At 42.4% G+C, this 13,655-nt stretch overlaps 1 protein-coding gene and 3 non-coding genes across 4 annotated transcripts in view; all 4 read left to right on the forward strand.

The window, feature by feature from the left end:
- WDR43 (WD repeat domain 43) overlaps positions 1-13,655 on the forward strand; it is a 39,855-nt gene that overhangs the window by 14,634 nt on the left and 11,566 nt on the right. Inside the window, exons 4-11 of the mRNA XM_060186808.1 lie at positions 698-818; positions 1,503-1,642; positions 4,080-4,182; positions 5,043-5,107; positions 6,007-6,178; positions 7,361-7,447; positions 9,227-9,358; positions 11,902-12,033. Coding sequence (XP_060042791.1) covers positions 698-818; positions 1,503-1,642; positions 4,080-4,182; positions 5,043-5,107; positions 6,007-6,178; positions 7,361-7,447; positions 9,227-9,358; positions 11,902-12,033 — 952 coding nt within the window. The remainder of the gene's footprint in view (positions 1-697; positions 819-1,502; positions 1,643-4,079; positions 4,183-5,042; positions 5,108-6,006; positions 6,179-7,360; positions 7,448-9,226; positions 9,359-11,901; positions 12,034-13,655) is intronic.
- LOC132537938 (small nucleolar RNA SNORD53/SNORD92) lies at positions 1,156-1,239 on the forward strand. Its single transcript, XR_009549343.1, has one exon. It is a non-coding gene; the product is annotated as a small nucleolar RNA SNORD53/SNORD92 (small nucleolar RNA).
- On the forward strand, positions 7,793-7,872 carry LOC132537936 (small nucleolar RNA SNORD53/SNORD92). Its single transcript, XR_009549341.1, has one exon. It is a non-coding gene; the product is annotated as a small nucleolar RNA SNORD53/SNORD92 (small nucleolar RNA).
- On the forward strand, positions 9,598-9,672 carry LOC132537937 (small nucleolar RNA SNORD53/SNORD92). Its single transcript, XR_009549342.1, has one exon. It is a non-coding gene; the product is annotated as a small nucleolar RNA SNORD53/SNORD92 (small nucleolar RNA).

A 13,655-nucleotide genomic window follows, 5' to 3' on the forward strand; every position in this document is an offset into this window, starting at 1 on the left:
CTGCACTTAACCCTCTGTGCTACTGCCCAGCTTCCTTGTTTTATCTTTCTAAGTAAGTTAAAGCCAAACTTCCAAAGAGGTCTACCTCATTCATTTCCTGGTACCTTCTGAGAATGTCTTGTTATCACCTGTCAGGATTGGTATGGTATGGTATGGTAAGGGGCGAGGTTAAAAGCTTCCTGACACAAACTTTTATAAGGTTCAGTTTGGGGTGGAGGGTAGATAGCATAATGGTTATGCAAACAGACTCATGCCTGAGGTTCCAAAAAAGTGTAATTTGGGGAGTTGGGCGGAAGCGCAGTGGGTTAAGCGCACGTGGCACAAAGCACAGGGACCAGCGTAAGGATCCTGGTTTGAGCCCTTGGCCCCCCACCTACAGGGGAGTCACTTCACAGGCAGTGAAACATGTCTGCAGGTGTCTATCTGTCTTCTCCTCCTCTGTCCATTTCTCTCTGTCCTATCCGACAACAAAGACAGACAACAATAATTACAACAGTAAAACTAGGGCAGCAAAAATGGAATAAACAAACACATAAATTAAAAAAAAGTTTTAAAAAGTGCAATTTGGAATAGAAACTGAGTTATTTGTAATGCTGGAGTTTTTTAAATTATCACTAAAAGATTTTTAAAAAAATTTCTACTCTTAAGCAGTTTTCTCCTCATTCACCGCACTGTTTTGTTTTTCCTCACAATACAGCAAGTGGAAAGGTGATAACAGCAGTGTCAGTTCCCTGTGTATCAGCCCAGATGGAAAGATGTTACTTTCAGCTGGTCGAACAATCAAGCTGTGGGCTTTGGAGACCAAAGAAATCTACAGAGTGAGTGAATTAAGTTCATCATGAAGCACAACAGTTACCTAGAGCAATCATGGAGAAGGGGAGAAATGGCTGAGCTACTCTGTATTGCTTTAAGGGTACAATTTGTTTTAGACACAGTGAAAAATAGAATTAACAGGTATGAGTTAACTTCAGGTCTGGTTTGATGATGTGAAACAAATCAGGTCTGCTCACGTCTGCAGACATTAGTGGAATTTGAATTAAAATCCTTTATTATGCAGGTATAGTAGTTTTGAATGATACAGCATTGTGTACACTTAGAGTATGTAAATGGGGATTTGAAATGACTTGAGTGTGCTTGGGGACTACTGAACTTCTGGTGCAGTGATGATGCCTTAAGATTGTGGTTTCTACTCACTGAGAGTAAATGAAGACCTACAATTCCTTGGCTGTGTCTGAGCACTGAACACCCCTTTAACAGTGGTAGATGGGAAGAACTAACGGTTGTGTGTCCCACAGACTTGAAAGGACAGGACAATCTTAATTTTCAAAAGGTTTTAAGAACTGAGACTAGCATACACTAGTTACACATAATTGAATTTAACTGTTACCGTTAGAGCTCTGAATTCAGGTATGTGTCAGTTCTTGTTCATGATGCATATGACTCTTAATTCTTATGACCACTTTGTTTTCATCTGTTCCTAAATGAGATTGAACTCTTTCTAGCATTTCACCGGACATGCGACACCAACTTCATCGCTTAGGTTCACTACTCTCAGGCCTCCTAATGAGAGCCAGCCCTTTGATGGAATTACAGGTCTTTACTTCCTATCTGGAGCAGTACATGACCGGTTAATTAATGTCTGGTATGTATTTCTTTGGATTTGAAAGAATTTGTCATAGTTTTAGGTACTTGATATAAATGATTAAGCTGACACCTGACTTTGGAAAAAAAATTTTTTTTTAATCTTCATTGGATAGAGACAGAAACTGAGGGGTGACAAGGAGAGAGACAGAGGCACCTGCAGCACTGCTTCACCACTTGTGAAGCTTTCCTCCTGCAGGTGGAGACCGGGGGCTTGAACCTGGGTCCTTGCACACTGTAACATGTGCACTCAACCAGATGTGCCACCACCTGTCCCGGACACCTGACAACTGACTTTTTGTTGTTGTTGTTGGTCGTGGTTATTTTTGTTGTTGTTATTGATGAGATATCAGCGCTTGAGCCCAAGACTTCATGTATGTATGTTAAGGGGCTGAGCTAGCCTTCATCCCATAGAAGCCCCCCCCCCCTTTTAACTTGGGAAAATGATAATTCTTTGGACTTCTGCCAGTGTGTACAGTTTCTTACCTCCCCAGGACAGCTGTCAGCATATGTCACCACCCTCCACTGTAAGACACCAGGTTCCAAACTCTACAGAAGTCAATTCTAAACCCCCCCCCCCAGTTTGTTTATTATGAGAGAGCAGGACACACGACAGAACCATAGTACTACTCAGTGCAGCCAGGGTTTAACCTTTAGCTTCTGTGGCCTCACACAATATAATTGGTGCTCTCTCTTTTTAAAAAATACTTATTTATGTGGTCCAGGAGGTGGCACAGTGAATAAAGCACTGGACTTCCAAGCATGAGGTCCTGAGTTCAATCCCTGGCAGCACATGTACCAGAGTGATGCCTGGATCTTTCTTCACCTATCTTCCTAATAAATAATTAAAATTAATTTATAAATTAAATAAAATTAATTTCCTTTTGTTGCCCTTGTTTTTTTGTTATTGTTATTGATGTCATCCTTGGATAGGACAGAGAGAAATGGGAAGACGGGGAGAGACAGACACCTGCAGACCTGCCTCACCACCTGTTAAGAGACCCTCCTGCAGGTGGGGAACCGGGGCTTGAACTGGGATCCTTATGCCAGTCCTTATGCTTTACATCACGTCTGCTTAACCCGCTGGCCTACTGCCCGACTCCCCATGGTTCTATTTCTGTAGTATTTTTCTCAGTATTGACTAATCTGTATTTTAGTGCAAGGTCACTCAAAATTCTAGCAGTTTTTTTTTTTTTAAATAGAAAAATATTAAACCAAGGGGTCAGGAGATAGGTCATTTACATGCCCTGTGCAAGAGCCATGGGTAGTATTTGGGGGAGCCTTGTGGATGATGGTGCAGTGCTGTGGTATCTGAGAAAACTGCTCTGAGGAAGGTCTTAGTGGTGGTTTTGTATACCAGTGAGGCTCTGACATTCACTAAGGAAGAAAGAAGACAAATTGACAGTCTGGTTTTAAAATTCAAGTGACCTACAGAGGACAGAGTAGTGACAGTGAGTTAAAAAGAAACACATTTAGGGAATGAGAGAGACAGGTTGGGAGTATGGATCAACCTACCAATATGCATGGTCAGCAGGGAAGCAATTACAGAAGCCAGACCTTCCACCTTCTGCACCCCATAATGAAGGAAAACTATCGGGAGGGGATGGAATACAGAGTTCTGGTGGTGGGAATTGTGTGCAGTTGTACCCCTCTCATCCTATGGTTTTTTGTTAGTGTTTACTTTTTTATAAATTAAAACAAAACAAAAAAACAATTTAGGGCAACAAAGGGGGAAAATGGCCCCCAGGAGCAGTGGATTTGCAGTGTAGACATTGAGCCCCAGCTATAACCCTAGAGGCAAAAACAAAACAAAAAACCATTTTGCCAGGCTGTGGTGCAGCGAGTGAAGCACAAGGACTGGAACAAGGATCCCGGTTTGAGCCCTGCTTCCCCACCTGCGAGGGGTGGGAGTCACTTCATGGGCATTGAAGCAGGTCTGCAGGTGTCTGTGTCGTCTCCCCCCCCCCCCCCCCCCCCGGCCTTTCCCTCTTCTCTCCATTTCTGTCTGTCCTATGGAACAACAATAACAGCAACGGTAAACAACAGGGGCAACAAAAGGAAAAAGCCTCCAGGAGCCGTGGGTTTGTAGTGCAGGCACTGAGCCCCAGTGATAACCCTGGAGGCAAAAAAAAAAAAAATGGAGAGAGAATAAAAAACATTGACGTACTAGCATTGTCTGATTTTAGAAGCTACTCTTCGGCTTACAGTGGTATTGGCCCTGAAGTAATAGAGAATGTTACTGTGTTTACATCTCCACAAAGGCATCCTGCTTTCTTCCTCCCAAGCAGCTACATCTTTGATAGAGACACAGTTTTTACCTTATTTTGAAGATGAAAAAGCTACTGAATATCTCTCCTGAGACTAAGAGTGTGATCCCCTTACCATTCCCTCTTTTTTAATAACTATCTTAATGTGCAATTGTTGATTTACTAATCTAGGCAGATCCGGTCAGAAAACAAAGAAAAGAATGCAGTGATGTCTTTCACAGTTACAGATGAGCCTGTCTACATCGACTTGGCTGTATCAGAAAACAGAGAAGAGGTAAGTGGCTTGTTTTTGATTTTCATAAATAGTAAGTGTCCCTCCCCCAATTGTGAGAGGGGGAGAGACCCCACAGAATCTCTGCCATTCGTAGTGTTCTGTTTGCCTCTTTCCTGTTGTGGGGAGGGAGGGGGTAGTTGGTGCGGGCACTACAAATACACTGCTCCTGGTTGCCATTGTTTTTGCTTTTTTTGGTTAGGACAGAGAAATTGAGAAAGGAGTGAGAAAGATAGACACCTGCAGACCTGCTTCACTGCTTATGACGCAACTCCCTTGCAGGTGGGGAGCCAGGGGCTCGAACCGGGTCCCTTGAGCTGGTCCTTGTGCTTAGTACTAAGTAAGTACTTAATAGTACTTAATCCAGTGTACCACCGCCTGACCCGTTTGCCTCTTTTTGTCGTGAAGCTAGGAATGGAATCCAGAGTTTTCTTACATATGTCCCCCACTACTGAGCTACATATTTGGCTCTCATAAATATTTTAGTCTCAGGGCTTTGATAATGTAATGACTTGGGAATGATGGGGTGTGTGGCAGAGAGAACCAGGAATAGCTTAAACCCCAGATTGCTTGAACTCACCACCACACTCCTGGGGTGAGTGCTATAGAAAGGTATGGGCTGGGTTGGTGCTGGTGCTCTGAAGAGGCCTGTGGAGTCTGTCCTGTGAGCTCTCTCATACCCCGTCCAGGCTGCGTCCTCTCCATGTCTTTTTCTAGGCCTAAACTTCATTTTATAAGCCCGGCAACAGCAATGGTTATTTTGATGACATTCTCCAATACATCTTTGTTCTAATCTCTTTTTTTGGCTATAGTAATTTAAGGTACATCTCCCAGTAGAGTGACCAGTCATTTTTCTCTTCCAGCCTGTCAAGCTAGCTGTTGTTTGCAGAGATGGTCAGCTTCATCTTTTTGAACACATATTGAATGGGTAAGAAATTTTTCAAATCAGAAATGTATTTTCCTTGTTATTTCTTCCACTTCCACTTCTGTGTTTTGCATTAACTTTAAGTTTGTTTGAAGATCATTGTTAATTAGTGGTATGACTACACACATACCCAGTGATGACCCAAGTTTTTGGAGTTAATGAACCATTTCTTCATAATTGTGTTTAGGAGAATGACTTTATGACGGGTGCTTTGCAAACAGCCGTGGTGGTGGTAGTGGTAACTGTTTTTGCCTCCTGTCTCTGATCTGCTTTATACGTGGGCCAGTGCTTGTGGCCTAGCTCAGTGTCTTGGTGTTCAGAGGGAGCACTGCTGCTAGGATACACAGTAGTTAAAACCAGGGCCAGTAAATTATGGCTTACAACCCAAGCCCAGTAGTGAGCATATATGCCCCATCAAAACTAAAACAGTAGATTGTTGGCAAAGTCATGTCATTTTATTTTTTCTGTGTTTTATTTATTTTCCCTTTTGTTGCCCTTGTTCTTTTTCATTGTTGTTGTAGTTATTATTGTTGTTATTAATGTTGTCGTTGTATAGGACAGAGAGAAATGGAGAGAGGAGGGGAAGACGGGGAGAGAAAGATAAAGACACCTGCAGACCTGCTTCACCGCCTATGAAGCGACTCCCATGCAGGTGGGGAGTGGGGGGTGGGAAGGAGGCGTTAGAACCAGGATCTTCACTCCAGTCCCTGTGCTTGGCACCATGTGCGCTTAATCTACTGCACTATTTTGTCCCCTGATGCAGTCTTAAGAGCAGCAGCAGTGCTCTGGAGATCCTAATCTCCCTTGATGGGAGTGTGGAGGTGTAGGGGAAGGCTACATTTCATGAGATGTATTTCTGTCTGAGATCTTTCAACTTTTCTGATTTTATTTTTCATGCCTAGGTACTGTAAAAAGCCTTTGACTTCCAATTGCACAATCCAGGTAACAGCACCTGGGAAGGGCAAGAAATCAACGCCAAAGCCTATCCCGATTCTAGCAGCTGGATTTTGCGCAGACAAAATGTCATTGCTGGTCGTATACGGCACTTGGTTTCAGCCTACCATTGAGCGAGTGGTACGTGGACGCTACTTGGAAGTAAAACTGTGATGTCCGAGGAAAGAAAGATTTTGAAGTGATCCATCGATTTGCTTACTGGAGTGTTTGAGAATAAATCACCTGTATTTCCTTTAATTGAAGGGTCTTTCACTAGCTACTTGAGTTTGTGAAAACTGTAATTGTACTTAACCCATATGAAAAATGTGATTCAGCCCTTAGTGACTATAAACTAGCGTGCACACCGGAGTTAGATGCAGTGCAGCAGGACACAGTGTAGGGAAGCTGCTGCCGATGGGCGTGCTGGGTCTGGTGCAGGTTTCACTTTGTGAAACCAAACCGTCAGTGAGTTTTTTTAAAACTGCTGTGTCTGCAGAGCTAAGCAAGGCATAGGCACGCCTTTCCTAGGCACTGCCCGCCTCAGTTTGCACTGGCCACATTTCCAGAGTTTAGTTGGCACATGTGGTCAGCATAGGTATTGAGTGAATTTTCCCCAGTTGCCATAGAGATTAGTCTTAATAAAAAGAAACCTTAGCAATAATACCTATTTAATTTACTTTCTCCTCCCCTGGGTCTCCCATTGAATTTCCTTTCTTTTAAAATTTTTTTATATTTATTTATTTTCCCTTTTGTTGCCCTTGTTTTATTGTTGCAGTTATTATTGTTGTTATTGATGTCAGTGTTGGATATAACAGAGAAATTGAGAGAGGAGGGAAAGATGGGAGAGAGAAAGATAGATACCTGCAGACCCACTTCACCGCTTGTAAAGCGACTTCCCTGCAGGTGGAGAGACGGGACTCAAACTGGGATCCTTATGCCGATCCTTCCGCTTCGTGCCACATGCGCTTAACCCACTGCACTACTGCCCGACTCCCCCCATTGAATTTTCTAAGTGGGAAGTACTTACAGTCATACAGTGTTTAATATTCTGAATGCAGACATTATCTTTAGAGCTTTCTGGTGAGAAAGATGAAGGAAGTGTGTCCGCTAGGCCCTTTTTTAAGCCTAGATTCATATCATCCTATTTAGTGAGGCCCCCAGAAGACATGAGTGGAAAGAACTGGTGGGGTGCAGTAGGCACTTATTGTCCCTATGCTCACTGCCCCCCCCACGCTACATTGAAATAATAAGCGAATCAGATTTCTTTATCATTATAAACATTATGCTAAGCATCCTACTTACCTTTTAAAACTGTTTTCCCAGGCTTTAAATTCCAAAGAACCTCATATGTGTTTAATAAGAGATATTTCAAACTGCTGGGCCCCAAAAGTAGAAACAGCTATAACAAAGGTGAGTGCATTTTATTTTAGAAGTCATGAAAAAATATTTGGGTGAATTGCTGTTGAATATTTATGTTCTGGCCCTTTTTGTGTGCCCTCTTTGCTGCCTTCCTCCGACTGCATTGTTACCCGAGTGAGGAATTATGTACGAATCAACATCAGATTTGTTAATACTTTCTCTTAAAAGCATTGATACTTATGCAAGTATTATTTGCCCAGAAATGTTAAACTGTAGATGATTGGGCTGTGATTTAATGTTACTTGGAAGCAGTGTTGTGTTGTAACTCTGATGTGGCTTCTCCATGTAAACATCAGTTGCTTGGTGGCATTTTGATGAGAAAGGGGAGGCCAAGACCTGCTATGATGACACCCACATATGGTTTCGCTTCTGGCTGAGCTTCAGAGATGACACCTTTCTCTTGGCTGTCTGAGCATTTCTGGCAAAGATTGATGTTTGGGGATGATTATGTGTAAGTTTGGAGCCTCAGGCACGAAAGTCTTTTTGCACAGCCATTAATGGCTCTCCCACTTAACCCACACCATTGTAAAAGCAGTGTCTCCAGATTTTTATTTTGATACTGTATTGCAAACTTTGTAACTTGTTTATATTTTCATTTGTATTTTATTTATATTTGTTTATATTTATTTATATTTTATATTTTCATTTGTCATTTAATAGTGGTTTACAAGTTGATGTCACGGTAAAGTTCTCCACTGCACCTACCACCAGTTTTGCATCCCCATCTTGCCAAAGATAACTACTTAGCTGTGGTTAAGATGTATCATTTAAAAACTACATTTGCCAATATTCAGTTAAGCTTTATCTTTAGGACCTGGGAGATAAGTCAGTTGGTGGAGCACGTGCCTCCCCATACTTGAGGCTCTGGCTTCAATCCTGTGCCACTTGGGAACACAGGACGGCACCAGGGGGGTTGCATAGATGGCGGCCTTGTGCTTTGGTGCCCTCTTTCTTCCTTTCCTGTCTCTGCCCCCAGCCCCCATTCAAATTAATAAAATAAAAATCAGGTCAGGGAGCTATCTAACTGGCCATGCCCATAGACAAGTTACTGGGTTTATACTCCATCACCACATTAAAGGTGCTAAATAAATAGCTTATGTTGAATTTTATAATAGAAAGACCACTTTTTAAATTATCTTTATTGATTGGATAGAGACAGAAATCGAGAGGGAAGGGAGGGACAGAGAGGGTGAGAGACAGAGAGATGTTGTTAAAATTCGTGGGCTCTAGCCGGGTTGGCTTCACGGGCGGGTAACAGAGACGACCAGAGAGACATGCGGCTGGGCAGGGAAGCTGTATTTCTTTATTCAGGAACAACGATTCATAAACTAAACCAAACTAATCACCAAACAGAACTCTGCTGTCTCTTTGCGGCGGCACAAGCTCTCTCTCTTACTCTGCAACTCTCCAACTCTTGAACTCTGGAACTCTCTCACCCTTTCTCCGGGTTCCTAGGGGCGGGGTCAAGCGGGCCCACGAAACTAACTGGACTGATCCAATTCTCTTGGCGGGGGAGAACTACCCAATGTAAAGCATACAACAGAGAGACACCTGCAACACTGCTTCAACACTTGTGAATCTTTCCACCCAGGAGGTGGGGCCTGGGGTCCTTGCACATTGTAACATGTGCACTCAACCAGGTGCTCCACCGCCAGGCCCAGAAAGACCACTTAGAAGCTGCCCCATCATCATTGGGTTTTGCATGTTGTAAGGACTAGGGTATAATTGATTTCCTGGCTTTACACTTTTGTTGTCCCTGCTTAAACACAGGTGAGGACACCAGTGATAAATTCTGAAGCAAAAGTTCTGGTGCCTGGGATACCCGGTCATCACGCAGCCATCAAGCCTGCACATCCCCAGACTGAGGAAGGAGAGAGCAAAAGGAAATTGGGAGAGAATGAGGTAAGAGGATCAGCGTGGTTGCTTTTGAAGTTTGCCATTACTCGGGAGATGCTAACTTATTACCGTGTTTTGGAAGGAGTCAAAGTCAATAACAGGAATTCCTGGATTGCCATTGTTACCTTTTCCCCAGCAGACTGTGTTCTAAAATCCCCGATTTTCACCTCTTTTGAATTTATAAGTCAGTTGGTTATTTGTTAATAGTTAGCCGGGTAAACCCAAGTAAGTGAGTTGTCCAGGACTCGCTGTGATGACTTCATTTGGTTTCGCTTGTTGCTGAGTTTCAGTGATGCCTCTTCTCTTGGCTGTCTGAGCAGTCCTGGCTGGGCCAGTCAGTGTCCATTAGTTTCTGACAGTGGTGCTCCTCACAACCTCTCAAACGATCGCAAACTTCAGAGACCCTTGCTTGGTGACTGTCCTTGTCTGTGTTCTGCTTGTCTTCTTTCATGTTTATCACTCTAGTCTAAATGTAAGATTCTAACTTTAACCACGAGAGAAAGACTTTTTTTTTTAGCCTGATTTTGACTGTCTTTACTGGGTAGGGGATAACACATTTAGTCTGTAAAAATTAATCTTCAATTACATGGTATCTGTTTTAAAATAAGGGGCCAGCTTTTTTTTTGATTTTAATATTGACTTAGAAAATTATGAGCCAACATGTCAGTTTTCTATACCATGGCCTGTTTGCACCCTTCTGCTTCCTTTTATACATTTAGTTTTTTCTGTCATGATACCGTAGACAGATTGTCTTTGGTGGTCACAAAGAACATTGTTATTTAACTATCAAGGGACTGGCAGAATATGGTTTTTATATTTCTTTGTTTTATATATATATATATATATATGTTTCAGAGTATGGTTTTTAGACTTACTTTAACGAAGGGTCAGCTGTATATAATAAATTAATTACATCGTCGTTTACACTTGAATTGTTAATGTTTATCAAGGGAACATGGGTGTGTACAGCATACTATAGAAAACGCTGTTGGCAGTAAAGAGGAAAATAGGCATTTTACAAGCTAGGGAATGCGGCTGTCCCTCCCCCCATTTTCTTTTCCTTTCATAAGTCACTTTATTAGGGGGCTGGTGGTTTACAGCACAGTCGCTGACACCTTGCTACAGTTTATCATCTCCCAGGATAGGTGGGTTCTTTTGCATCCTCATGCAACAGGACCCCTTGGTCTGCTCTTCCCTTCCTTCCCCTTCCTCCCCCAGAGTCCTTTGCTATGGTGCAAGGGAACCTTTAAATTTGTTTTTATTCTTTACATGCTTGTTAATTTATTGAATAGAGACACAAATTAAGAGGGTAGTGGAAGATAGAGGGGGAAAAAGAGAGACACGTGTAGCCCTGCTTCACTGCTTGGAAGCTTCCCCTGTGGGTGGTACCTTGGGCCTTGCACGCTGATATGTGCGTTTATCTTAGGGCACTACCGCCTGGCACCAGAATATAGCTCTTCCAGTGATATTTTAATTTTCCTCCCCTCCTTTTAAAGATTTTACTCATTTATTTATTTATTTATGAGAAAGGAGAGTGAGGGTGGAGGAGATAGCATAATGGTTATGCACAGACACACTCTTGACTAAGGCTCCAAGGTCTCAGTTTCAATCCACTAAACTACCGTAAGTTGGAGCTGAGCAGTATTCTGGTAAAAACAAACAAAAAACAAAACACACATAGGAGAGAACCAGACACCACTCTGGTTAGTACATGTGCTGCCAGGGATTGAACTTAGGACCTCATGCTTGAGAGACCAATGCTTTAACCACTGTGCCACTTCCCAGACTATTTTAATAATTCTTTCTGGCGTTTGATGGTTACGGATAAAGGTGGAGGTGCTTCAGTGACGCTGCACATCTGTGCTTGAGATGCTACTGTTGTGCTCTATTTATTTTTTAAAAAAAGATTTTGTTTATTTCTGAGAAAGATAGGAGAGAGAAAGAAGCAGACATCACTCCGACACACTTGCTGCCAGGGATCGAACTCGGGACCTCATGCTTGAGAGTCCAAAGCTTTATCACTGCGCCACTTCACAGACCACAACTTTATTATTTTTTAAATTGCCATCAATAAAAACCTGGGTCTCGGTTTTTATTGCTGGGTCTAGGTGTCAGCAGTATGAGTTCACCAATCCTGGCAGACTTTTTTCCTTTTTCCATTTATTTATTTTCCTTTTCTATTTTACTTGATAGGAAAGAAATTGAGAGGGGAGAGAGAGAGAGAGAGACACCTGCAGACTTGCTTCACCACTTGTGAAGCTCCCCTTCCCCACCCACATGCACACACACAGTTTGGGAGCAGGTGCTCGATCTGGGGTCATTGCACACTCATTTATGAATTACTTTTTGTGAATTGTGGCTGCTTATTTGTTTTTTCACAAGCATCTGGGAACACGGGTTGTGTAAACATTAGCTTTATGATAATAAGCCCCTTCTGGAATGTTAAGAGCAGAAGTCGGGCTCTTCAGGGGTGGGTGGGAAATTGGTAGTGCTCGTTTCCTCTTGAAATGTCACTCCTGGCCTGGTTTAACAGCTCGTTTTTGTTGTAGACTAGCATTGAAGAACGCCTGGGTGCACTGGATATAGATGCGAAAAAAAGAAAGGAAGATCTTCCACAGACAAATAGCTTCCCCGTTCTTCTCGCACAGGGCTTAGAAAGTAATGACTTTGAAATGCTAAATGTAAGTATCAGCAGTTTTTACATTGTGATGGTTAAGTTTCCTTAGAAAGTGGTTGACATAGCACAGTCATAGGAGGAGGAGCCATGCCGTGGAGCAGCTGTCCATTTCATAGTTTGAGAGATTAGGCAGGTGTGCTCCTTGGGGGCTCTCTGCAGTCACTAACCTACAAAGGGATTGTACTGAGCTATTTTGAACCTGGAATGCATTTTCTCATAGAAATTCTGTTCTGAATTGTTTTTAGCTTCATGTGAACATAATGTAGCTGAATTACCGTACTCAGCATTCTAGATCACAATTTATATTTTTTTCTGTAGGAAAATGCGTTCCTGAGTTTTTACTCTGGATTCCAGAAACTTATTTCCCCCTGGCCGTGAGAGGGGGCAGTGAGGTGGCACCTTGGCAATGGGTAGGAGATTTGGTTGAACAATTGAAGAGGGCTGGGGGTTCTGGCATGAAGTGTTAAGTGGGGAGAGTGCTAGAGCTGGTATGTTTAGGGAGTCACTTATAATTTCTCTGTACGTTGGTGACTGTAAAGTTCCTTAATATGATTCATAGAGAAAATGCATAAAATTTGGACTTGGACACTGGTCAGATTAAAGCAAAAAACACTTGCCGTTCTTTTATTTCTTGACACATATGCCAGTTAGTGTAGGTGTGATGTTACTATATAGTCTGTAAATACTGCCTATTTTTTTCTTTTTGCTTGTTTCTGAGGTGATTTGACTAAATGAGAGAGTGCTGAAACCTAAACACTTCCAAACAGTTCCTCCATGTGTTTGGGAGGGGCCGGCTTTGAGTTTAGCATGGCCTCGAAAAATAGGATGGGGTTGGTGGAAAATGAAACAAGTGATGGTATTTTGAAGATGTAACATAACCTGCTGTCCCACCGCTTTGGCCACCCTTTGAAACTTGAAGAACCAGAGCTTTACTCTGGTCCATGTGGTGGGGCGGGAGAGGATCAAACTTGGGGCCTGCTGTTTGAGAGACTCCAGTGCTTTCCTTAGCCCCATCTTGGGCTGCTTGGAACTTTCCTTCCTTCCTTCCTTCCTTCCTTTCCAATACATTTTATTTTATTGAAAGAGAAAGTGAGACAGAGAAAGATAGAAGACCCCAGCACCGCTCAGCTCTGGCTCATGGTGGGCCTGGGAATTGAACCTGGGACCTCAGAGCCTCAGGCATGACAGTTTGTATAACCATTATGCTGTCTCCCAGCCCCTGCTTGAAACATTTCAGTCATAAGTATATTTTGATTCAGCTCTAATCACAACACTTTTTTATTACAGAAAGATAGCCACAATCCATGATCACATAGTAAACAGTAATTCCTTGAAAATCATCAAATGTCTCCATATTTCTCACAGACTTAAGTTTTTTTTTATGTTTGTATCCTTGAAAATGGAGTCCCCCATTGTATTTGGTCTCTGTTTCTTCTTTCTCTTTTTCAAGATTAACTTTTGTGGAACTTGGCTATTTTCCCTATAGTGGTTCCCACATTCTGGATTTTGCTAAAAACCTGTTTTATTGTGTTGTATAACATGTTCCTTTTTTATTACATTTCTTGTACAATGATAGTAGATCTAAGAGCTTGAAAAGATTCAGATTAGAAGAATCTTTTTACAGTA

Source organism: Erinaceus europaeus, chromosome 3 (genome assembly GCF_950295315.1).
Source record: "Erinaceus europaeus chromosome 3, mEriEur2.1, whole genome shotgun sequence".
In the NCBI taxonomy this organism is placed as follows: domain Eukaryota; kingdom Metazoa; phylum Chordata; class Mammalia; order Eulipotyphla; family Erinaceidae; genus Erinaceus; species Erinaceus europaeus.